A 26,415-nucleotide genomic window follows, 5' to 3' on the forward strand; every position below is an offset into this window, starting at 1 on the left:
AGATGCAGGGAGGGGGGACTAGTGCACAGGAGCCAGAAGCAGCTAAGAAGTGAGAAAACCACTCTGTGGGCTGCGGGGTGCCTCTGAAGAGAGTGCAGGGGTGATCTTTACTTTATGAAGACAGCTCCGGCAGTGGTGCAGAGGTGAGGAGGCTGCCTCAACTGTTGGGGAAAGAGGTGGTGGAGCCTGAGCTGTAGGGGGGAACAAGATCAGAGAGATGAGCACCTTCTGGGCACCCCCTCACTGTAGGCTGGGGCTTCCTCTGAGTGGGGGCAGAAGACATGCAGATCTCGCGCACCACCGTTCTCCTGCCTGGCATGCACCTCCTCCGAGCAAGCTTCAAGCTCCAGAATTTCTCAGAACTGAGGATTTTTCCTCAACTTCTGTTAAACCATCGTTGATACATTTGGAAGACAGAGAAGGAGACCAGGGTTGCAATAGCTGAAACCTAGGAAATAGATTTGAAACCAAGCCCTGTTGGGAGAAGAGGTGAGGAGCAGATGGTGGGCTCACAGCTTTGCATTTTACATAGTGGATCTGACCCATGACTGCAACAGCACCCAAACAGACCTTCTGCTCCAAGCACGGCTTCGCCTTAGCCCAAGAATTCCAAGAATCTTGGTCTACTGCTGAGAAGTAGAATAAAACAGTTATGGAGAACCTACTATGTAACATGCTACAATGCATAACCGAACTCAGGAAATTCTTCTGTCCTCATTTTACAATGAGAAACTAAGACCCAAAGAGTCTGACCTGAAATTTAAGGCCAGGGCTGCCTGACTATGCCCATGAAATATTGTGCTTTCTCTGGGGTGAGACTGGCTAGTTCTTCAAGAGTTTATTTTTCAAATCACCCTTGGACAGTTAAGAATATCTTGTATTAGTTATCTATTGCTACACAACTAATTACCCCTAGGTTTAGCAGCTTAACACAACACACATCTATTCTCTTACTGTGTCTGTGGCTCAGGCATCTGGGAACAACGTAGTTGACTGTCTCTGATTCAAGATCTCTAATGAAATTGCAGTCAAGGTGCCAGACAGGGCTGCAGTCTCATATGAAGGCTCAGCTGGGGCGGGGGTGGCAGGGCAGGAATCCACTTCTAAGTTCACTCACACGGTTGTTGGCAGGCCTTAGGGCCCCACCACATGAGCCTCTCCACAAGGCTGCCTTGGGACATGGAAGCTGGCTTCTCCCAGAGAGGTGATCCCCAAAGAGAGCAAGAGAGAGAGAGCATATGCTCAAAACAGAAGCCACTGCCTTTTTATAACCTAATCTTGGAGGGCACATCCTGTCAATTCTACCGTATTCTGTTTGTGAGGAGAAGTCAATAAGGTCAGCCCACACCTGAAGGGAGGGGTTACAAGGGGGGGAAACCCAGAGCCAGGGGTCACTGGGGCCACCGTAGAGGCTGCTGACTTCAACCTGAAGAGTTAATAGCTTGGCTATCCTGGTGTCTTCCAAAATGGCAAGTTATTTCTTCTTATATCCAGGGGCTGGAGTATTTGGGGGGCCCTACAGGGACACATGGGGTGCTGTTATGGCCACTTCTTTGTGTCTGAGGCATGGTCTAATCTGGAGGGGCGAAGGTGGTGAACCTACCTGCAGCCCCCAAGGGAGGGAGGAGTTGTCCTTGAAGCTGCTGTAATGTTTCCCAGCAAGAAGGGGAAGCAGTGGGAGTGGGGGTAGGTGTGGGGGTGGGGGTGGGCAACCCCTCCCTACCCCTGCCCCTGCCCCCACCAGCCAGACTGGGTTGGGGTCCATGTGGAGAAACCATCAGCTTGAAAGTCTTCTTTAAACTCCCCTTTTGCTTCTGATCTTCTTTCCTCAATTTTTCTTTCTTGCTCCTCAGTTGTGTCCATAGCCCCTGCGGTAGCTTGCTGAGTGGGTGTTACAGGCACTTCCTGATAGGGAATAGGACAGACTGCTGTGAGACCCCCTGAAACGTAGTGAGTGTGAAGGTAAGTCAGAACTGCCACTTGGGTCAGTTCAAATCACACTTACTCCACAGCTGTTCTGTGCTGGGTACAGGGGATCCAGAGATGTATAAAACGCAGAACCTCATCCTCCAGGGGGTTCACAGTCTTAGGAGGGAGACAGACACGTAAACTGGCAATGACAAAACAGTAGAATATGTGCAAGAAACACTTGATCAAGACACCTTTTTGCCACCCGACCACGGCTGCCCTGGTTCATGAAGCTTCATCTTTTGCTTGGACTGTTTCAGTGGCTTCCAGGCTGTTTTCCTCCATCCATCCACTCTGCTGCTGAGAGACCTTTCCAGAATGCAAATCTGACAGTCACCACCCTAGCTAAAGGTTTCCCCAACTGACCTCAGGGAGAGACCCTAGCCACTGCCTATCCCTCCAGCTTCATCTTAGCACTGTTTTCTATCACCAGTCAAACCACAGGCTCTGTGCTGTGGAAGTACCTAGCCAGGTGGCCATCCTTTCCACCTGCCTCCAGGAGCTAATTCGTGTAGCCACCTCCACTAGGAAGCATTCCCAGATTGCCCTTCCCAGTCTGGGAAAGAAGCCCCAGAGTTTTGGTTAAAGATTTCCTTCCCTGGGGAACTCTCTTTTGTCGTCTGTGTCTCTGATGAAACAGGCACTCTGCATTTAGATTCTTTGGTGCCTGGCACAGAGGGGGCTGGGGTCAGACCAAATGATTGTGGAATGGAACAGAAGTCAACTCTGGGAGCACAGACGAGGGCAGCCAGACTAGAAACTTTGAATTTCCCCGAAGAAACACACACGCTAGAAGCAGCCTCTCGGCCTCCGCCCTGGCCACGCCCTCTTCCTTCTCTCCCAGCTCCCATTCTTCGCAATGAAGCAGCCCACCATCAGCGCTGGCAGCCAGCAGAGCAGAGAAACGCACCTCCCTGCCCCCTAGGTGGGCAGGGAAGGCCCTGTGAGGCGGGACGAAATTGCACTTTAAAAGAAAAGACGAGTTGGAGCTTGATCTTAAAAAATAAAGTGTGCGCACGTGTCTGAAGAAGAGAACGTTAAACATCCTCTTTCCCCGGCTGCTATTTCCCACGTGCGTTGGGTAAAGACACCAAAGCTGCCGAGCGACTGTGGGTGTCTCCTCCCCCTCAGGGGTACCCACCCTGGCGCTCCCGGCGCGCTTGAATGAATGGGGGAGGACCCGCGCGCATGAATGAGTGCGTGAGTGAGGGAGTGCGCGGGCCAGCGGGCGGGTGAATGGCGACGGCGCCGACTCCACACAGGGGCGCGGGCGCGGGCTCCATTTCCCTCTCCCGCCAGCTGGTGGCCTCGGGAAGGTGGCGGCGCCGGCAGCGGCCCGAGCTGGGACGGGCCGGGGCGCGGGATGGTGGGGGAAGGGGCGTTCCCGGCGGCCGCGCCTTCCGCGGCTATTGGATTAGTGGCCTTCAGGGATGAGCTCAGCCGGATCGGCTTTCAGCTGCAGCCTCCGGGCCGGCCGGGAAGGCGGGGAGCGGGCGGCGGCGGCGGAGGAGGGGGAGGCGGCGGCAGCTGCAGCATCCAGAGCTGGCCGCGGCGGCCGGCGCGCCCGGCGCACAAAGGCGCCCAGCCCCTGGGGAGGGCGATGAGCACACCGCAGCCCGGGCCCCGGCCGCAGCTCGAGCCACAGCTGCGTGCGCCCAGGGCGCGGGGGAAGACGCAGGGCGCGCTAGGGGCCAGTGGCCGAGGCGCGGCCCGTGCGCTCTGAGCTGGGTCCTCGCCGCCCTCCGCGTTCGGCGCGGAGCTTCGGAAAGGCTAGAGCGCGGGCCTTGGCGTGCCCCCGGGATCCGCGCAGGAAGGCGCCCCCCTACTCCCATCCGACCTCCCGGGCCCTCCCGCCGCGCTCGAGCGCCAACTTCCCCAAGAACGCTCCAACTCCAGGCCACCCTGCCAGGCAGAGGGGGAGCTGCAGTTGAGCACCAGCCGTGAGGACGCGCTCCTGGCCTCGGGGAGCTAGCCGGCATTTTCGGGGTCGCTCGGGCGCCCCTGAGTGGGCGGCAGTGGCAGACGCCTCTCCCGGGAGTCCAAGACCTGCCCGCGCTGGCGATTCCTCCGGGGCAGGCACTCGCCCTCTCTTTTATGGTGAGTATTCTCCAGCTTCTGGTGAGGGGCGCCCTGGGGCGCACAGGAGCCGGTAGCCGAGATCTGGCCGCGCGGACCTCGTGCGGGCCGGCACTCGCCCACTGCCGGCGATCCCGGCGTGAGTCCCGTCCGGGTCTCCGGGAATTCCTCTCTGCCAGCTGTGGCAGTCCGAGCTGGTTGGTTTGCGCACAGCTTTGGGCGTTTGGGGCCAGCCTCTGATGCCGTAGGTTCGAAGCCCGCTGCTTCTCTGCGTAATGGAGACGGCACAAGAAACCGCCCCCCCCGAGTAACCCTGCCCGGGCTTGGATCCAAGAGCCGTCATTCACTGGCTGGGTGACCTTGGGCAAAGCGCCAAACCTCGGTTACCTCATCCGTAGGATGGGAATGATAATGATACCCGTTTTATAGGAGTATTGGTAGGAGCTGTGGAGTGGTGCTTGTAACGTACATAGACCTGTGTCTGGCACATAGGAAGCAATCAAATGTTAGCGAGCATTAATATTAGCTGTGTGAGCCCTAGCGTGTCATGCAACTTTCCGGTGGTGCAGTGGCTCCCTCGTCTATGTAATGGGGACAATAAATTCTGGGGATCTGTTCATCGGGGGTGGGGCGATTCCGAGCGGTGGAAGTCAAGCGCCTGGCACGCAGTAGGCGCTGGTGAAGTGGTGGCTGTCGTTACGGTTTACTCTTGACGCTGGGGTGGTGAGGCTGGTCGCCCGGCCCGCGCGCTGCTCAGGGCCAGTTCCTGGCCTTGCTTGGAGACAAACTTGGCGATGCTCCGGAAGGGAGGGGGTCGCGGGCTTCGCGAGTCGCGGGCCGGGGGTAGGGGGTGGGGTCTGGGTAGGAGGGAGGAGGCCAGAGCCTGGAGCGCGGCAAATGCGTCCGCCAGCCGGGGTAGCGCAGGACGCGCCACGGGCTCCGCGCCAGGAGGGGACGCCGAGCCCAGGACCTTTCCCTGGCAGGAGAAGAGGGGGAGTGGCTGCTCCCGCCTCCGGGTGGCCGAACACGGGCTATTGCGGACTGGAAGTGAGAGGAGGACACTTCTGTACCGCTGTGGCGAGGTGGTGGAGAGCTCTCGGCTCTGGAGCCAGGCTTGAGTTCGAATTCCGTCTCCACCACCAGCCCCAGTGTGACCTTGAGCAAGTACTCTAATCTCTCCCCGCTCAGTTTCCTCGTCTGCCGCATCCTCCTCCTGGGGGAGCTTGGGGGTGAAGGCAGGAGTTCTCTCCTCTCTAGGAATCTGGGGCCCATCCTTCCACCCATCTCTCCCTAAACCCCCACCCTCCCAACCTGATGAGCCTAAATCAGGAGGATGTGAAATGTTAGGCCTGAGCCTCAGGGAAACGCTATTCACGGGAGAATCCAGATCTGCCCTAAACGCTGTCCCTGCCCTGGGGAAAGACATCAGTGCACCAGACTCTCCCAGCCTCTTGTCTCTGTATCCCCACCTTGCGCCTCTGTCTTCCAACCAAACTAGTTTATTTGAAAGACTGATAAATTCAATTATATGTTAAAAAATCTGCAGGGAAAAGAAGTCACCATAAACAGTCAAAAGACATACGACAAACTGGGGAGAGAATTGCCACTCCTGTCACAAAGGGCTCATCTCTTTAATGTGTAAAATGTTCCTCAAGTCAACAAGCAAAGGACCAAAAATGGGCAAAGACCATAAACAGTTCACACTCATGAAATGAAATGAAAATAATACCTAAACATGTGGCAAGATGCTCTACCTCATTCAATAAGAAAAATGCAAATTAAGACTACAATAAGATGCAATTTTTCAAGTATCAGATTAGCAAATAGTAATGACCGTGTTTCAGAAACATCTTTTTAAAATGTAACTAGATCAAGACCCTCCCTACCTTAGAAGCTCCTCAGAAAAGCCTCAATGCCCCCAGGCCCTCCGGTCCGGGGACTGCCCCCTCCCCTCCTTTCTGACCATTTTCCTCTCTCATTACCCTCACCCCCTGGACTTTTTGGGTTTGCTCCAACACACCAGGGACTTTTTTATTTGCTGTTCCCCCTGCGTAGGCTACTTTTCCCCTTGGGGTTTCTTAAGACCGGCTCCTTCTGCTCATTTAGGCAGGCCAGTCCTTGGGGGGCTTCATTCCTACCCCAGGAAGTGGCCAAGGCCCGGGCCAGAGTGCTTCCTCATCCCTTCGGGAAAAGACCCAGTACAACTCACGACACAGGGGCTGCTTCATTTTCCCCAAGTTGCCTGGCCTGTTGTCACATAGCCAGGCCTTGAAATGTCGCTTCTCTGTTGGTACAGGAACGACAGGCGTCTCGGGCAGCTCTCACCTAGAACAGGCCACTCAATGTGGAAAATCAGGGGAGGGGAGACCTGGAGTGAAGTTACCAGAAGTCTCTGCCTCATAGTCATCTTTAAAAATAAGTACATAAATGTGTGCCCTTAACTTATGTGAGCCATACATACTTGATAGAAAAGATCAACAGTAAAAAATAAATAAAACAGCAACACATTATTAATACAACATGGTCCCTAAATAAGTCAGCTGGTTTCTCTGCTGCCACTCAGCTCAAGAAATAGGGATCTGTTCTGAGGCTGTAGCGAAAACTGTGTCTGTGCTGAGCCCTCTGGGGAAGAGGGCGGCAAACCCAAATCGGCTATCACGAACCTGGGACCTTCAGAAGGGCTCTCCTGGGCAGTGTTGATTGCATGTGGTTTTTGCTTCACATATTGACTTTAGAACTTAATCCCCACTTAAAATGGACACTTTAATTATGAAAAACATGTTTGTTGTTAGAAATGCAAACTATACAAGAGATGGGGAGCGGATATTCCTTCTTCAATCTGACAAATGCTTTAGAGTGCAGCCAGAAGTGGCAGGTGCCGGGTGGGTGCTGGTGGGAGACAGAGGCTGCTTGGGCACTGGCCTCACCAGCAGGAAATGCAGCATGTGGTGCAGAAGACTCAAGGATAAGGACGCAGGGGGATGGAGGGCTGCTACAGAGCTGCCCGGCCCGCTTAGGGGTGGGGGAGAGTGAGAGAGTACCAGCCAGGTACAGGAAGGTGGAAAGGCTCCCAGGACTCCAAGGTATGGAGGGGATGTGGCACCTGGGGGAGTCTAGCACGACTGGTGGGCCGTGCTAGGAGACTGGGCGGGGGAGAGATAAGTAAGAGCAGGTCTGGAGAACTGGTGTGCCAAGCTAAGGGCTGCAGCTTCTCCCTGGAGAGTTAAACGAGAAGGTGGGTGGGTGGCTTGGTCAGATTTACCCCTTGGCAGCGTGGAGGGTGGGTTGTGGGGCACAGACTGGAGTCAGGGAGACCACTGCGGAATCCAGGCAAGCTCTGAGCTAAGGGAGAGCTGAAGGCGTTGAGTGAGGGAGATGGAGAGATGGGGCTCTGCGGCAGAGTTCAGCTCTGGACGTGTGGGTTCTGAGGTGCCTGTGCACCCCCAGATGTCTGACCTCTCGAGAGGGTGGGCATGCCCACGGGGGAAGGCTTATGGTAGAATGAGGCCAGCTGGCTTTACAAGGTCCTTTGAAGGAGCTCCTAGTTTGGGGTGGTCAGAGGCCTCCAGGTAGGTGGGTCTGGTGCTGAGGAGAGAAGGCGGGGCTGGAGACCCAGTTTGGGAGAATCTGCAGAGAGCTGGAAATGTCAGTTCTAAGAGAAGATGCAAGGAGAGAGAGAGGAGCAGACACTGAAGATGTGACCTAGAGGGTGCCCCATTTATGGGGCAGGCAGGGTGGAGCCTGGAGCCAGGAGGTGGCAGGAAGTTGCTGTGAGCTCTATGGCTCCGTGTGCTGTTGTGCCCAGAGGGAGAGGCCCAGAGCTGCTCCAGCCACCCCCTGGCTTTTAGTGCTGTGAAATGTCATTTATGGTGAACCTGGAGCTCTGCCTTCTCCAGAAAGGAGTGGGGCTTGGTCCAATTAGCCAGGCCACAGGGACATCTCACCTGTCACCCACGTACTATGAGATAGGCAAGTCCCTCAGATTCCTGGGGCTGAGTGGCTCCCTCACCTCTGGCGGTCCTTCTCTCCTCTCTCTAGGTCTCCCTGTCTCCCTGCTTCCTCACCATCCCCTCTTCCCCTCTTCCTCTCTAGTTTCTCCCCTGGTATCTCAAGACTGCTCCCAGAGACACCTCAGGCTTGAGAGAGGGACCTTCAGAAACCCCAGCAGGTCCCTCTTATGATCTAGATCAAGCCTGAGGCATGAATAGTTTTGCTTTTCTTTAGGTGTCCTGAGTTTTGAGACAATCACTTATACTAAGTGGGCAAAGTTCAGCCTGGGAGATAAATGAGGGGCTGGACATGAAGATTATTGTGTTTTCTTCATAGAAGTTTTCCCAAGGGGCTCCCATTGTGTAGCATCCTCCCCATCCCCTCTCTTCCTGCTCTGCTCCTGCCCAAGCCCTGCTGGGCCTCACAGAGGCCAGCCATCCTGCAGCACACCCCACCTGTGCCTGGGCCAGCGGCCACGGTGACCAGGGCTGCCAGGGCTGCACGTGCACATAGGGCCTCTGGCTTTGCTCCTTCAGAGGCATGTCTCTTTCAAATGACCTTGCAGAGCATGCTGGCCTGGTCACCGCCCAGCAAACCTCGCTCATCCCATCCCCTGCTCTCCTCACTGGCTGACAGCCTGAGCTTCTGCCTTGGGGGCTCCTGGCGCAGTCACGCGTGGGAGGATTCCCATGGAAACCCCACAAGAAGGAGAGGCTCAGGGAAGCCTCATTGATTTACACTCCAGGAAGACAGGCGTGAGATGCTTCCACCTGGAACTGGGCAGATGGCTCTCTTTGTGAGCTCTCGGGAAGAAAGGGCTGCCCAGCCAGTTGTAGCGTGAGCTCCGTGCATGTGTATAAAGGGAAAGCTAATGGATGTCTATGAATAAAACCTTGGGGGTTCTTTCATTCATTCACCATTGGCAGGTTCATTCTGAATTAGCATCTCTTAATAAAACCCAGCCCTGCTTCTTAATATTTGTACTAAGAAAATCTTAAAAACATCCCAGTCAAATCAGGTCTAGGTACATATCATTGGCACCATGGTACAGAGATGAGAGCTGAGGGATGAAGATGTGAAATGAATTGTCTGAACCCAGCAAGCTCTGCCCTCCGGGTCCAGCTCGGTGGAGCTTCTTTCTAAGGCAGCAGGTTGCTTGATTCCTCAGCTCACACTTGTGCATTGTGTAGATGTCCACCCACTCCTTTCTCTGGGCCAGAGCCATGCAAAGTCCTGGGGTCTCCAGTGAGGAGAGTCAGCCCTGCTCCTGTATCATCCCCTGTCTGGTGGGAGGGAGGCAGCTGGGGAGATATCCTGACCCCTTGTGATGAGTCTGTGCTGGAGACAGGTGCAGGGGCTCTGAGAGCAGGGGGTGGGGAGCTCCCCAGAGGCGTCGAGACCTGAGCTGAGTGAATTACCCAGATGTGTGCATGTGGGGGGGTGTGCAGGGAGAAGGAGGGGACAGACAGTGTCAGGCCCTGGATGTGCAGGCCTTCGTGTGCCTGTGGGGGGATTCAGGAGGTTGGTGGGGATGCAGTGAAGAGGTCCCAGAGGGAGATGGGCCCCGGAAGCCTCAGGGAACATTTTGGGAGTGTTAGGGGTAGGAGCCTGCACTTTATCCTGACCATCATGGAGAGCCTGAGGAGGATTTCAGCGGGGAGCGTGATGAGGTCAGCTTTGCATTTGACAAGCGCTGTGGTATATGTTTGAAAGCAACATGCGTTCTTTTAGAGGAATTCAAATGGCCCTGCTTCCTACAGTCCCCATCATCATTCAGACCTGTCCCTGGGTCTGACCCCTTTGGTGTGAGCTCTCCTTAGGTGGAAGTGATCGGGTCTTATACTTCCTGTAGCCTCAGATCCCCAGGGAGGCATCATTACTGCTGGTTAAAAGAAGGAATGAAGTCCACCCCCACACCCTCCCCCCAAATCTGAAGCCAGAGGCCACCCAGGGGAGGGCACTTCACCCAGTCGGTGCCAATTCCTGCGGCAGTCATGTCCCCTGGCAGACCCTGTGCCTGGGCGAGCCCGCCAGACAGGCCTCCGAGAATGGGGTCCTGGGCCTCTGAAGACTGAGTGTCACATATTCCAAACCACCGAGGCTCCTTTAGCAGTGCGACATCAACACTTCACATCTCCTCATTTCCCTGTCAGGTCGCAACACCCGCCAGAGTCCTGGGAAGGGCAAGTGGCAATTGGAGTTTTTGTTTTCTTGCCCAGCCATCACTGAAGCCCCGGGGTGGATCCTTCTGGATAATGTCATTAAGCATCCCCATCCAAGCATGGCCTAAGAAATTAAGTTTGGTTCCGGGGGAAGGTGGTGGAGGCACCGTGGGCCTTGTTCAGTAAGCCCTCTGCTTACCGGGCTGAGATGGTGCTATTCCTATCAGAAGAGGCTCTGCTATATCGCCCGTGTGCCTGGCCCACTCTGTGTGCTGTGGTGGAGACAAGAAGAGAAATGTGGCAAGCGCCCACTTCCTCTGGCTGGAGAGGGTAGGGACTGAGCCTGACTTGGCCACTGCTGTGTCCCTAGCTCTCAGCAGCATGGAGTCTGGCACGTGGCAGGCGTCCACTGTGTTTGTTGAATGAATAAATGAGGACTAGAAGCAGAAAGGGTGCACAGCAGAGTCTACTGAAGGGGAAGACTTGGTACAGCCAAGAGTCAGCTACTCAGAGGCAGTCATCTTGCATATTTCTCTTAACCTGGCTGAGGCTCCGGGCTGGGCGAAGGTCAGCATGAGGCTCTGTGGCGAGTGGAGAAAAGTGAGTTGTCTCGTAAAATGGAACTGAAGTGTCTAGTTTTCTTACAGACTCAGCTGGTCCTCAGTTCTGTAACACCCCACCCGCTCCCCCTTTCCTCCGAGCTCCCCCTTCCCCTCCTCCCCGCCCTCTCCCTCCGCAGTTACGGCAGCACACCACGCACACTGTTCTGCCCCTGTTGGTTTGACTTCATCTATCTGTTAGATCTTCCATACATTCTTTTCTCCAGCTGCGTAGTGTTCCATTACATGGATTTACCATCCTTTATTTAGCCTGTCTTTAGTTTGGGTTTTTCCCAATATTTTGCTATTACAAACAATGCTGCATATGTATATATGTAATATAATATTTTATATACTCATGTATTATGTATTATACACAATACGTATTATATATGTATTGTGTGTTATACATATATATGTGGTTTTGGACATTTAATACTGAATAAACACTGGAAGTGGAATTGCTAAGTCAAAGGCATGTGCCTTTGCAATTCTGAGCGGTGGTGCTAATTTTCCATCCGCTGAGGTTACACCATTTTACCATTTTATCTTCAGTTTAGCGATGGATGAGCCTGTCTGCTTCTCCAAGAAGATGTTATCCAGCTTTTTGATCTTCTCTAATCTGACAGACAAAAATGGCATTTCATTGTAGTTCTAACTCATAGCTCTTTTGTTATGCATTTGGTAAAACATCTTTTCAAAAGAGCCATCTGTTTTTCTTTTTGTGTGAACTATTTGCTGTATCTTCCCACATTCTGCCTTTGGGGTGGTTTTTTCTTACTCTTTTGTAGGAGTTTGTCATATAGTTGTCTGTGATTGTGTTGCACATATCTCTCCATGTTACAACAACAAACAAATCAAGCTTCTTTTATGAGTGCTTTTTGCTAGACCATTGGGTTATTTCCCATTTTCTTTTCTTATTTCAGATATGTGTCTTCTCCCCCCACCCTTTTAAATGATTAGATTAAATGCTTTATAAGCTTTACTGTTTTTTTAATTTAGTTATTGAAGTCATGCGTTGAAAGTATATTTAGTAACATGTGAAAATGTTAATTATTTAATTTTAGGTGAAATAACCTAATAGAGGCCCACGATGCCAGTTTTTAAAAAGAAAGTTCATGAATATTTTGTAGACAAAAAAAGAATAAAATGAAATAATCCAAACACTAACAATATTTGTATCTGGTTAATGAGATAGGAGGTGTTAGTTTCTGTACATTTTTTTCAATTTCCAAAATCTGGAAGTTAATTTAATGTTTTTTAATTAACAGACTAATTTTTAGAATAGTTTTAGATTTACAGAGAAACTAAGCAGATAGTACAGAGAGTTCCCATATCCTCACACCCAGTTTCCCCTATGACTGACATCTTCCATAAGAATGTGCATTAATCACACTAGTGAACCAATGTGGGTACAGTGTTATTAACTAAAGGCCATACTTGATTCAGATTTCCCTAGTTTTTATCAAAATCCTTTTTCTGATCCAGGATCCCATCCAGGACACCATATTACATGTAGCTGTTGTGTCTCCCTAGGCGCTTCTTGGCTGTGACAGTTTCTTGGACTTTCCTTCTTTGATGGCCTTAACGATTTTGAGGATACTGGTCAGGTATTTTCTTGGATGCTCCTCAATTAGAGTTTGTCCTGTGTTGTTCTCATGGTTAGAGTGGGGCTCCAGATTTGGGGGAGGAAGACCACAGAGGTACAGTGTTGTTTCATTACATTATATCAAGGATACATACTATCAACATGATAGATTAATATAACAGATAATATAATTGATAACAACATAATAGAGAACATAATATGATAGATTAAATGATTGAACTAAATAGTTTCTATGTTTTACTGGTTTTGTTTTTGTGGTATTTTTTTCCCCAAAAGATCAGCTCACAGATTTCTTTCTTTTTTTTTCCTCCCCAAAGCCCCACTACCTGGTTGTATATCCCAGTGGTAAGTCATTCTAGTTCTTCTCTGTGGGACACCTCCACAGCATGGCTTGATGAGCAGTGCTAGGTCCTGCCCAGGATCCAAACCAGCGAACCCTGGGCCACCAAAGCAGAGCACAAGAACTCAACCACTTGGCCTTGGGGCCAGCCTCCACAGATTTCTTGATTAGTTCTATTTTCTATTTTATTATGCTTAACTTGTGTATTTTCATTCTTTTTTATTTGCTGATATAAGTACACCAGCTATTATTTCCTCTGAGCACTACTTTAAGTGGGATCCCACGGGTTACAGTATATGGAATGTTTTTTGTGATTCTTATTTTCTAGATATTCTGCAATTTCTGTATAGATCTCTTTTTGGATCCGAGTTGTTTAAAAGGGAATTTTTAAAAATGTCCAAGTGCTAGGGTTTTGTATCCATGGTTTTGTGATTAATTTCTAGTTTTTCTTCTGTGTTGTCAGATTCTGTATATTTCTGATTTTGGGGGAGGTTTTATTTGTGGCTTATGGGAATTTTTTTTTTTTTTTTTGAAATATACATCAATTTAATTTGTCTTATTAATTTTGCAATTTTGGCTTTTCTGTGTATTTAGTTAATTTGGCCCAGTGATTGGTCACGAGCTAAAAGAAGTGAATTAGAATCACCTCCCTCTGCTGTGGATCTGTCTGTCTGTCTTGTATTTCCTGTAGCTTTTGCTCTGAATTTTGGTGCTGTTTGGTGTGTTAGAGCTTCAATTGTGGATTGTATTCTTTATTATTATACAACATTCATCTTTGTCTCATTTAAAATCATTTGCCCCGAATTCCACTTTACTTGCTGGTGTTAAGGTTTGCATGCCTGCCTGGTGCAAGGTAGCACTTCCCTGGTGGGTATCCACCCTTCATTTCCAGCATCCCTCAGTCACGTCACTTTGGGGATGTCTCTCTTAAGTAGCATCTGGTTGGGCATTTTGTCTTATTCCCCAATCTCAGGATCTTTTCTTTCTAGTAGTTTATTATGGTCATTCATTGACATAGCGAGTGTTTTGGTCTAGTTTTAGTATCATAGCCTATCTCTTTGTGTTTTTCCTTCTATTGCTTCTTACAGCAAAATCTTTCAGTGTGTAGTCTGTTTCATTTTGTGGTTTTTTTTTTCTGACAGTTTGGAAGGTTTTCATTTTATTTTTAGTCTTCTGGAGGTTGCCTTTATAACTATGTAAAATGTATTTCATCTTTTTTAAAATACTGTACTACTTGTCTCCCTTCTGAAATAAGTGATCCCAAAATTAGTTTACAAATTTGGTCACAATTTTTATCTGCTTTGTGACAGCTTTTTTTCTGGTGAATTTTCTTGGTTTGCCTCTTTTTTCCTGTCCCCCTGATTTCTCCTCTAGCATCGTTGACTCTGTTGTGTGCTGGTTCCTCTTTGGAAGAGGCAAATCTTCTAGGATCCTCATTTTGCAGGGGATGCCCAAAGAAGGGGTGCCAGGAAGTGTCTTAGGAGAGCAGGATTGCACCCTGGTTCACGATAATGTTGTTCAGAGGACTGAGGCAGTGGTTTCTCTCGGCTTCTACCAGAGACCTGCAGCTATGGGCTTCCCCCAGTTCAGGCCCTTCTCTCACTCTGCCTCACCCACATGCTGCTTCCTGTAAAGATGGCAGCCTGTGGTTTCCTTTGTTAGCCTTGCTGTTCTCTGTCCCAGGGTGTCAGAGGCAGCTCCCACAGCCAGGCCACATACCCTGTTCCCACGGTTCCTGATCAGGAATCATTGTTCTTTTCCTTGAGGGAGTGCCAGCTAGAAGAAATCTGCCAGTTTTCTCTGGGAGCTGCAACCACTGGTGGCTTCTGTAGGTGTTTTCTCACACTGGGTCTTCCCTGCCTTGGGCAGCCCTTCACTATTTTTGGCAGCCTTTCCTTATAAATCGCGGTTCGGGTTACAAATGTGTTCTAGCTTTGTGGAAGATAGAATTTGCATTTCTGTTTCTCTTTCGCCTTTATTATGGGTGATCTTGGACATGAAAAGGAGTAACTTTATTCTGCTATCTTAGAACAGTCTAGTGTCACAAATTTTTATGTGTTCTGGAATTCTCCCAGATTAGACGTTAGCCAGAGCTCTCTGGATGGGGCTGGCATGAGCTGAAGCTAGGGTCTGACAAGAGAAAGGAAAGAAAATGGGAGTTGAGAATAAAATAGGAGGGCTAAAGGAGAAATCCACAGCCCAGCGGCCTGTGCTGTGTGCAGGGGGCCCTTCCCTTCTCCACCTGCACTTTGACTGGGAGTGAGCCCCTGTTTGGGTGGGAGGTCGGGGCCAGGCAGAGCAGGGCATGAAAAATGTCTGTCTCTTGGTCTGTCTCAGGGGAAGTTGTTCTGAGCCTAGCAGCTCTAGGCCAGCAAGGGGAGGGCATAGGCCTCTCGTCTGGTGGGGCTGCAGGGCTCAGCTCTTCATCTCTCCCCACACCCAGGCACATCCAACCAGCCCAAGCACCCTGGGTTCCAGCTGGTCTCCTGGAGAGGGTGGTCAAGCCCTCCTCCCTGAAAACTAGGATCCTGCCTCAGAGGAGGCTGCCCAGGGTCAGTGCTGTTAATGGTGCTTATGTGCCCAAAGAAACAGCTTACCCAAAGGGAAGGGACGTATGTGGGATGCCCAGAGGATAGAGCCAGAGAGGAAAGCCCACCCACAGATTCTCAGGCCTGGCCCTTTTTATTATTATCTCTCAGATTTCCACACCACCCAGAGAGAGCATTTTATCCCCATTTTACAGATGAGGAAACTGGTGTCTCGAGAGGCTAAGAAACCTTCCTGTGGACACAGCTAAAAGATGGGGAGAGGGATGTGGATGCAGTTTTGTCAGCTCCAGAGCCTGGACACCAGCTCCCTTACCACCCGCCCCCGTCCCCCGCATCCTCAGATGGTCGCCTTGTGTCCATGTCCATGTCCCTGGGTGACCCTGTGGATCCTCCCTCTGTCCTGCTTCTCAAGCCTGGGTGCTCTTTGGATGCTATTTAAGCTCCCAGGGCAGCCAGGACAGGAAGCAAGAGGCTATACCCTGCACATCTTCGGCCCCCATGTCTTGGGCACTGTGTCCCCCCAGCCTTGACACAGGGCTTGTCCCCAAATGCACCTGGGTTCTTCTCCAGCGTCTGTGATCTTGAGCAAATCACTGAACTTCTCTGGGTTCAACCCTTATATCCAAAATAAAATTGCCTATGGTTGCCCTAAGCGCAGAACATGCACTCCGAAGCCAGATGGCCTCAGTGTGAATCTTGGCGGAGCACCTCATTAGCTGTGGGTCTTTGGTTAATTACTTATCCCTTCTCAGCTCTTTGCTTTCCTCATCTATAAAATGGGAATAAAATACTGTATAAGTCTTATAGGGACATCTTAAGGATTAAATAGCTATTAAATGGAAATCGTTTAGAACAGTGTCTGGCATACGGCAAGGAGTAGATAAGTGCCAGATATCACGATATTGATGAATTATTATTATTAATGCATGCAAAGAGCTCAGCCAAGGCTTAGGCATACATGGCTGCTGCTGCTGCTGTTATAACCCGTGTCTTCTGCTTCCTTCCAGGAGCTTGGGCCCCTGCCCCAGCCCAGTAGAGGCTGTGGAGGTGTACGATCCGGACACCTGGTTCCCAGCCCGGTGGCCCGTGCCCGGCTGTGGGGAGCGCAAGCTCCTAGGAGGTAGCGGCAGCTCGCAGCGGCCCCTCCGGGCAGGGAACCATGGGCCAGAAGCTCTCGGGGAGCCTCAAGGCAGTGGAGGTGCGGGAGCCCGCGCTGCGGCCTGCCAAGCGCGAGCTGCGGGGCGCCGAGCCGGGGCGCCCGGCGCGCCTGGACCAGCTGCTGGACATGCCGGCGGCCGGGCCTGCTGTGCAGCTGCGGCACGCCTGGAACCCCGAGGACCGCTCGCTCAACGTCTTCGTCAAGGACGACGACCGGCTCACCTTCCATCGGCACCCTGTGGCCCAGAGCACGGACGGTATCCGCGGCAAGGTGGGCCACGCGCGCGGCCTACACGCCTGGCAGATCCTCTGGCCGGCCCGGCAGCGCGGCACGCACGCCGTCGTGGGTGTGGCCACCGCCCGCGCGCCGCTGCACTCGGTGGGCTACACCGCGCTGGTGGGCAGTGATGCCGAGTCGTGGGGCTGGGACCTGGGCCGCAGCCGCCTCTACCACGACGGCAAGAACCGGCCCGGGGTGGCCTACCCCGCCTTCCTGGGCCCCGAGGAGGCCTTCGCGCTGCCCGACTCGCTGCTCGTGGTGCTGGACATGGACGAGGGCACGCTCAGCTTCGTCGTGGACGGCCAGTACCTGGGCGTGGCCTTCCGTGGCCTCAAGGGCAAGAAGCTGTACCCGGTGGTGAGTGCCGTGTGGGGCCACTGCGAAGTCACCATGCGCTACATCAATGGCCTTGACCGTAAGTGTGGCCTGCTGAGCGGGGGGAGGCCAGGGGCTTTCAGGGGCCGCCTGCCTGTCCCTGGGGAGTTGGGGAGGGAGGCCCCACCCTCCAGCATCGATGGGGATAATCCTGCAGTGTGGAGTCGTGGCTTGGACCTGGGCTGTGGGGCCAGGCTCCTGAGTTTAAACCTTGACTCACTCCTTTGCTGGCTTGGTGATCTTGGGCTGTGCCTCAGTTTCCCTATCTGCACAAGTGGCACAATGATAGTAATCTTGGTCAGGGTTGTTGTGAGGATCGAACAAGGTGATAATCCCCTGTGTGAAGGGCTTGGAACAGTGCCTGGCACCTAGCAACAGCTTTGAGTGTTGATACCAATTATGAATCTCTCAGTCTGTGTAAGGGTATTCAAAATGATGTCTCCTGTGTGCCCAGCTGCAAACTCGCAGTGGAAGGAGAGTCACAAGTAGAAGACACAGTGCCTGCACTTGAATGCTGTGCGCTCGAGCTACTGATAGATAATAAGTAATAATGATAACACTATCATTTATTGACCACCTACTGTATGCAGGGGCTGAATACCCAGATTCTGGCTCTTCCTGGTACACTGTTAGAGGGGGCAGCCGCCTCTCATCTCTAGCTGATTACTACCTCATGCGAATGAGAGCTGCGAGTTGTGGAATCTTCAGATTTTTCCAAGAGGACGCAGAAATCCAGATTTTGTGTGAACTATCCCAACTTTTAAAGTGGTCAGCTGCTGAAAACAGTGTGTAGGCAAAGAAAACACCCTTGCAGGCTGCAGCCAAGCCCACAGGGTGCTGGGTTTGACCCCTGACCCCTCTCTGCCGCCTCTTATTTACGTGCACAATCATTCTGTGAGGCAGCCTAAAATCGCGGTAAGAAAACAGTATGGGTTTAGGAGGGAGCCTCGGTGAGGTGGGGCGGCCGCCTGTCCACCTTGAATTCCAGCTGAGTGGGGCCTTGTGGGCTCGCACGCTCCTTGTCCAAACAGACTTCCTGGCACACCCCTGACGAAGCTCATGGAGGTGGGCACTCAAAGTCAGAGATATAATTGCGCCCATTTCAGAGATGAGAAAACTGAAGAGCAGAGCTATGGAGAGCCAGAACCAGGGCCTCCCCAGGTCTCTCAGCCTCCGAAGCCCACTCTTTCCCATGCTCCCCGCTTTAGTTGAGGGATGAGAGTAACACCAGAAAAGAAGTCCAGAACAAGATTTTACTCAAGTAAAATTTACATCTTCTCAAGTGTAGGGTAGGTTGACCCAAGGGTGGCAGGCTGGCAGAGAGTGGCTGGTGCTCAGCCCTCTGGTATCATAGGCAACCTTCTTGCTTCTATTTCATTTTCATGGTCATTCATCTAAGATTGCTGTTGAATGGCAGGTGTTGTTCTGCTTTCTTTGATTAACTGGGTAAATCCAGGAGCAGATGAGTGTGTCCTGAGAAGGGCTAGTTAGTCATCCCCGTGCCTGTGGAGAATGTCTGGAACCCTCGTAGACACGGGCACCAGGTAAACCCCAGTGCTGAGAAAACCAACAGCAGCAACAAACACTCTTGTTAAGTGGAATTGGAAAATTTCCTGCCAGCATCGATCACTGGACTGGAAGGGTGGGCTTGGTGGACCAAGGCTCTGGAGTCTGACCCACGTTGCATCCCCAACGCTCAGTGGTTTTGTGTCTTTGGTGGATCACTCTAATTTTACTCATTTTAAATTTACTCATTTTAAAATGTAAAATGAGACAGTATCAGGCCCCTTTCAGAGCTGCTGTGAGATCATGGGTGGCAGCACCAATAATGTGGTATGGGGCTTAAGAGCTGACATTGATCCCCAGTGGGAGCTACCTGAGCCACGGTTGGGCCCACAAGGTGGGCTTCCTCTTGGTTATTGACCCACACTCAGGTAGTTTCTGTTGCTTGGTTTTCAGATGCAAAGCTAGGTTGACACAGGTGGCCCTCCACGTGTGGTAGGAGCAGGAGCAGGCGAGCTCCTTGGTGTCCTCGGTGCCATGCTGGTGGGGGCTGGGTGGGAAAGGACGGTCGTGTTTGGGGCATCGTGAGCCCTTGGATCCTTCAGGTGGCTGGAGAAGCTTGGTGAGACAAAGCTTGGAGTGTTCCATCCTCCTCCCCACTGGTATTTTTCAGTTGGCTGAAGCTGGAATGCCCGTTCAGGAGGCAAGGGAGGCCAGATGTCATGTGATGCTAGCCTGTGGCATCTCCTGTACAGTGAGAGGACTGGCTTGTCTGCGATGGCTCTGGCCTGGTCTCCAGATAGGAGTAATGGTGTCTATCTTGGGCAGGGTGTGACTGCAGAAAAGGGGAGCCCAGCTTTTCTGGGCTTTGACAGGCCCATGGTCAGCCTGGGACAAGCCCTGGCTACAGGGTGGGCCATAGGGCAGATTGCAGGGGAATCTGACAGGGGCAGGTTGGGAAGGGACTGTGTGATGCCTATAGCTGGTGACTTGGGCTGAAGTCCACCAGTGGGTCCCTGGGCACCAGAGAGGATGTGGCGCTATGGAGTCCTAGGCAGGGAGGGTTACCCAAGGTGGGGTTCTGTGCATGAGGAGAATTCTGAGCCAACATTGGTTGTGACGTGGTGGCAGGTCTCCAAACTCAGGCCTGACTGGCGTGTAGGGGGCCGCAGTCAGAGACAGGCTTCAGAGCAGGAAGGCGGGGCTGCTCTCTGGGGTTGCTTTGCAAGATCATGGGGGAGAGAACTCTTCCCAGGACCCCTCCTAGACTGGGTTAGACCCTGGCCCCAGCACTGTGGAGGCCCTGGACAAGGATGACCTCCTCTCTCCGTCCCTCAGTGTTTCCCTTTGTAGAATGGGCATGGTAAAGCTCGCCGGCACGGAGCAGACCCACAGCAGTCGGCGCTCAGTGCTTTGTTAACCAGGAGAGCCGGGCCAGGTCCTGGGTTCGCCTGTGGACTGAACAAAAGCGGCCTGAATAGAGCCTTCTCCACTAATGTGACGAAGGGAGCTCATGGATATCATTTTCCCAATTTCTCAGTTTTTGTGACTGTACAGGCGAGACTGAGAAAGGGCTGACCGCCTTTAACTGGGAAGCATGTGTTTGCTGAGGCAGGAGCTCCTGGAAGCGCGTTTTCCTATTGCAGACGTGTTCTTTGCCGTGCCTCGAGTGAAACAGCTCGGTGTCTGGGGTTCATTGCTGGGAGCTGCAAGTGTGTCCAGGGGCCCTGCCCTCCGAGTGAGCTGAGAAGCACAGAGCCAAGGCCGGGCAGATGGGCAAGCAGTCTGCGGGGGACAGGGGCCGGGGCCCAGATAATGACAAAGTAGTAACACCACCACTAGTAATGGACACTTAGATAGTGCTTAGTCTGTGCTTGGTCTGGCCACCAGCCTCCTCTGCTGAGCCGCTGTGCCAATAAATACTTGCCGGCAGATCAATTAAACCATCTAGGAACATGGTGGCTGGAGGCAGGTGGGCAGGCCCTCTCTGCCAGTTAGGCCCACGGTCCTCGGGCACTTCATAAATTTTAACTCATTTAATACTTGTAACAACTCTTTGAGCAAATACCTGTATTATTATATTCATTTTATGATGAAGAAACTAAGGCACAGAGAGCTTGAGTAAATTGTTCAAGGTCACACAGCTAGTAACTGGGGGAGCCAAGATTCACACCAAGGCAGGCTGGCCCAGTGGGCCCCTTGTGGAGACGTGCGCAGACAAGGCAGGAAGAGAACAAACAGGAGAGACTGCTCCACTGGGCCAGGTGGCCGGGCAGCAAAGGGCGGGGCCCTTGCCATCAGCAGTGAGTTTGGGTGAGGCCCTGAGATGCTCTCCCTCCTCCCGCCGGCTTCATCTCGAGCCCTCAAGCACTCGGCTCAGCACGAGCTCTGCGCGGTGTTCTCTAGAGCTGGTTGCATGCAGAAGGCCCCAGCGGTGGCTATGAATCTGGCAGGCTTTGGTTGCTAATGGGAGAATGTCACTGAAAATGTCCCAACTGCTGCGAGGGTCGGCCCCTGGGTGGGCCGGGCCTTGGGCATCTGCTCTGGGCTGGTTTCTGCAATTGCTCCCTGTCTCCTGGCTCCTCCTTCCCCATGCCGGCCGCTGGGAGGGCTGACAGGGTCACCTCGTCTCATGCCTTGCAGTCCTGGGGTGGTGAGAGGGGTGTAGGTGACACACGACGTGGGGAAGAGCCCGAGACAGAGATGGGCAGGCTTGCAGTCTTGAGCTGCTTTGATTTGCAGGTCATAATAATTACACTTTTTTTTGGTTGCCACCCAGGTTCTGTGTCTTGGGCCAAGTGTTTTACACATTTTTTGGTTTACCCAATAAACCCAGAGGCAATGTTCCTGTTATTATCCCTACTTTATAAATGAGAAAACTGTATCTTGGAAAGGTGAAGAATTTGCCCAAGGCCACACAGCTGGCAAGTAGCAGAGCTGTCCCTAAGCCCAGGTCATAACCGCCCCTGGGCCAGCCCCGCCTCCCCTTGGCCCACCAAGCAGGTGTTGGTGCCCGGCTGACCTCTGGGGGTGGAGAGTGGGACCCTGAGGACCATGGGCCTGACTGGCAGAGGGGGCCTGCCCGCCACCGTGAGCCACTGTGTTCCTAGATGGTTTAATTGATCTGCCAGCAAGTATTTATTGGCACAGCGGCTCAGCAGAGGAGGCTGGCAGCCAGCCAGCCAGCCAAGGCTTCTGGTATTGATGAAGGCCAGAGAGAGTTTTCTTCCAGGATGACTGCAAGGACACCGTCCCCTTGCCAGAGCTGTTCTCCCAGCCTGCGCTGAACTCACGACCTTCCTGCTCCACTCCCCTGTGTCTCCCGCGTGGCGCGGTCCTCTCAGCATCCCTGCCATCAGGACTCGGCTCCGCTTGCCTCCTGCCCCTGCACCCTCAGCCCAGCGCCGAGTTCTCCTCCGTCCACCCCATTCGCTCCCTTTCCCACGTGGATGAGCCTCCTTCCCCAGCTGCATATGAAGTTCCTCAGGGCATGATGGTGACCCAAGAGGCATGCGTGGGAGGTGGACAGAGTAGGGACTTCAAATTATGCACGCATTTACTTTTGAAAGGTAAACTGTGCACACGGCAACCAATTGAAACAGTACAAAAGGGTGTGGGGTGCCACAGCCCCAGCCCCTCCCTGCTGGCACCCACCCTTAGCAGCCTTTCACACGTCCTTCTAGAATTTTGTGACAGAGAAGTTTGGCACAAACGCGATCGTACTGTAAGCGTTGCTCTGCATCTCTTTTTCTCCCTTCCTGGACCCTGGGATTGTTTGATATGATTAATCCAGAGCCGCCTCGTTCTTTCTTAACAGCTGCATAGGTTTCCATGGTATGGTTGTATCATAATTTAATTATTCAGACCCCTATTTTTGGACATTTAGGCAGTTTCCTATCTTTGAAAAGAAAATTTTGATCCCCCATTTGAATTTCATTTCTGCCCCTCTGGCTAGTTAACATCCTCGCGTTTTCCCATCTACGCACTGGCAATAGTCCAATGTCACTTGCCGAGCTGCTGTGAGCGTTAGAATTGGTGCCGAGGTGAAGCGAGCGTTAGAATTGGTGCGTTAGAATTGGTGCAGAGGTGAAGCGAGCGTAAGAACTGGTGCCAAGGTGAAACGAACCTTAGAATTGGTGCTGAGGTGAAGCGAGCGTTAGAACTGGTGCCGAGGTGAAGCGAGCGTTAGAATTGGTGCAGAGGTGAATCGTGGTCCAGCCCGCGGCTCCCGGTGGGGGTGTGAATGGATGCTTATCCTGGGTTACTGACTGCCATGCCCGGTGCCAAGCTCGTCCCGGGCACCTGAGGAAAGCTTGTGAATGATTTGGTTTCTAGTTTAAAAGACATTAGAATCACGTTAATTTGCTGTCAAGGAGGCTTCAAACACCTGATTGGACTAAAATCATCCGAGCTGTGTAGTCTAGTCAATCCTTACGTGGGGTGTATGTCAGCACCACAAGACCCATGGGCCCTTTACTTGCACAGAGCAGGTCCGTAATTGTGTTTTGCTGTTCTGTTACTGCTGCTGCTGCTCCTGCTGAAAGTGGTAGTTCTTTGAGGTGGGGACTGCCTGTTAGCCTTCTCGGCCACCCCTCATCTCACCCCTTGGCATAGTGTACACAGTAGGTGCTCAATAAATGCACATTAATGCACTGGCCTCCCACTACCTTCATAGCTTTTCTTTTCTGCACCGCAGCGGGCCCTGAGCCTCAGTTGGCTGGAACAGAGTGGGGCTGGCTGCCAGCCCCATGAAGCCCGACCGACCCCTGAGTGACTCATTCCCACCTCTCACTGTGCGCCGTGCACAGCACATCTGTCCCCACGCCCAGGCCAAGCGGGGCTGCTTGATGGGCCTGGCAATTCAATTCAGGATCCCGACATTCAGAAACTGGCCCCTGCCCTTTGTTTTCCACAAAAAGGAACAGACTTTCAGCTGAAAAAAGGTTTCTCTCAGACGCCAGGGCCCTGCTTTGAGGGTTTTTTTTCACATTAACACAGTCACGAGTAGGTTCAATCCAGGACTCTGCTGCAGGAAGGGGGCTTTGAAAGCAGGCCCGGTCTGGATGAGGACCCCTGTGGGCCTCCGCGGAGTTGGTGTGGAGGGTGCTGGAACAAAACGCTGCTGCCTTCTTCCTCTTGGGGCCACACGTGGTGTCGTGGGAAGGATGGGGCTCAGGTCTCCCATCCCTGGACTCCATCCTGACTCGGCTGCTAATAAGCTGTGACCCTGAGCAAGTCCCTTCACCCCGAGCCTCAGTTTTCTCATCTGTAATAGTGATAGAAATGTGCTTTTGCCATGAGGCATCGGGATTGTGGATTTCTGTGGAGAGTGCCTGGGCTACAGCCTGCCACATAGGAGGTGCTCAAAAAGGTAGGTTTAATAATTGCCAATTATGGCTATTGTAGCTCCCATAGATTAGTAAAGTTACCTAGCCTTATTAAATGTGGAAATAATTATTGTTATTAAATTTGGGTCCACATTGTGAAATCTGAGGGCTTTCACACAAGAGAATACACTGGTTTAAGGGAGTCTGACTCTCTTTAAGATCAGGATGGAAATGCCACCTGAGGTTCAAGGGCCACTGTGATCTGTCACACATGAGCTGGGCCCGTCTGTCTTCCTGTGAGCAGCTTCAAAGGTTTCCAGCTAAGCGTCTGGCTCAGGCGTTTTGTAGCTCCCGGTGGTGACTTGCGTGGTGGGCGTGTGTCCAGCAAGGATGTCCGAAGAAGCGGTGCCCCCGCCAGCTGTGCCACATGGACGTTCAGCGGGGATGAGCTGCTGGGTGGTGGGCCTGAGGGGCAGCATCTGCCTCTGAACAGATGGCTACGCCGCCTGGCTCTGGGCTCGCCGCTAAGGGACCTGGGAGCAAAGGGGAGGGGGAAGCGGTAGCGGGTCTCCGGTTTTCAGGGACTGGCGGGAGGGTGAAGGCGGGCCCCAGGCGTCAGGGCTGGAACAGAGGCCGTCTGGCAGCCAGTGCAAGACCCACAATTTACAGGTGGGAGCTGAATGGACCAGGGAGTGGGAGGGCTCGCCCAAGGTCACCAGCTGATTAGCAGCAGAACCAGGACTAAACCCAGGCCTCCAGTCCCCCTTGAAAATGCACCTTGCCAGAAACAAGACTGAGAATTCAGTGTGGGTTATGAGTCTGTATTGAAAAACCCTGCATAGTTGATGGAGGACGTAGGAGTTTAGGAGAGTGATGGGCGGGGGCTGGCGGGGCCTGGCGGGCTTCCTAGGGAGCGGCCTTAGGAGCTGGGGCAGAGTTTGGATGGGTGCTCTCCCACCCCCATAGATGCACACGTGGAGACCCTCCACAGCTTCTCAGTGCCCCCATGTGTCAGACGCCCTGTCCCAGCCCGCACTCAAAGCACAGAACAACGGGGCTCAGCACAGTCAGAGACCAGAGAGAACGGGTCTCTCCCTTTACCACCTGGATGCCCTGGCTTGAGTTCCTGACTTCTCACACCTGTGAAGTGGGTGTGGCGATGTGACTTACCCAAGCCTTGTTGTCAGTAGTGCTTCTCAAACCTCAGTGTGCATTTGGGTCGGGGGGACCTTGTTAAATGCAGGTTCTGACTTAGTAGGTCTGGGTAGAGTGACGTGCGCTCAGGTTCTGCCTTTCTGACAGGCTCCTGGCTGATGCCTGCAATGCTGCCTGTTGAGGGCGGGCATAGGGCAAGGCCTCTGCGTGCACAGCTTGTCCCCTCGTCCCCACCATCCACCCCCTAACCCCACTCTGACCCTGCAGCCAAGCTAATCTGCTTATTCCTCCGCACCTTGTCCATGCTGACCTCTGTGTTGGAAATGGCCCCTTCCTTGCCCCAGCCAGGCCCAGTGCTGCCCAGCCTGCCTCTGCCCACCACCCCTCCTGCCTGGCTGATGCGAGGGTGGTTCCTGTGTCTGCCCCCCGCCCCCAGTCCAGCTGTGCCCTCTGCATCCCCTGTTTCCCATCCAGCCCCACTTCCCTCTTGTTCTCATTCTCCCCAACTACCGCCGTGACTCAGTTTACATGTCCTGGAACCCAAATTCTCCCGGTTGCCAGCGAGGTACACACAAGTAGATCCATACTCTTATCCATGAATTTCCCGTGGGGCCAACTTTGTTTGGGAAGGGATTATTGCAACTAGAAATAGCTCTTTGTTAAACAGTCATTGATTGAGCACTTAGGAAAGGCCAGACACTGCTCAGCCCAGCTCGTGCATCATCTGATTTAAACCTCCACAGCTCCGTTCAGACACTGGCAAGCACCTGTGCACATTAGCTGTGCATCCCCCACGGATGGGGAGAAGGTGCTGTTCCCCACTTCACACCAAGGAGACTGAAGCTGAGCGGGAGGAGGAGCCCCCTCCCGGGGCATGCGGGGGAGGCCACCACCCGTGGACTTGCGTCCAGACCCAATCCCGCACCCACACCTGCACCCTCCACGCCACATGGGGTCCAGAGAGTCGTCCGTGGCTTTGCTGGCAGTCCCAGGCCTTGGCTTTGGTGTGTTTAGCAGTAGGCTTTACCGAAGCTGGCGTCAGCAGCCCCCTCTGCCACGGCATTAAACCCGCTTGACACAGGCCAGCCAGGCTGCGTTCATTGCCACCTCTGCCGCTGGAGTCGCGCTGACTCAGTGGGTGCTGCTGGGAAGCAGGAAGAGAGGACGCAGGTTTGCAGGAGGGTGGTGAAATGACCGGAGAGTGCACAGCCTCTGGGCTGGCCACAGCCTTTGTTTGCCCACGGTCAGGAGCCAGCGTTGTCCCAGTCCTGTCGCTTGGTTGAGGCAAGGGGGCGGTTAGCGTGAGTTACGGCCCGGCCCAGAC

The 26,415-nt window shown here is 52.9% G+C and overlaps 1 protein-coding gene across 2 annotated transcripts in view; it reads left to right on the forward strand.

Moving 5' to 3' along the window:
• The first annotated feature begins 2,647 nt into the window (after positions 1-2,647).
• SPSB4 (splA/ryanodine receptor domain and SOCS box containing 4) overlaps positions 2,648-26,415 on the forward strand; it is a 75,268-nt gene continuing 51,500 nt past the window's right edge. For both annotated transcript variants that reach the window (XR_011496612.1, XM_014852010.3), the window contains exons 1-2: positions 2,648-4,065; positions 16,301-17,146. Coding sequence is in view for 1 of the 2 variants with exons in the window: in XM_014852010.3 (XP_014707496.2) it covers positions 16,453-17,146 (694 nt within the window). In the remaining variant the exon portion in view is untranslated. The remainder of the gene's footprint in view (positions 4,066-16,300; positions 17,147-26,415) is intronic.

This window comes from Equus asinus, chromosome 21 (assembly GCF_041296235.1).
Source record: "Equus asinus isolate D_3611 breed Donkey chromosome 21, EquAss-T2T_v2, whole genome shotgun sequence".
NCBI classification, from domain to species: Eukaryota; Metazoa; Chordata; class Mammalia; order Perissodactyla; family Equidae; genus Equus; species Equus asinus.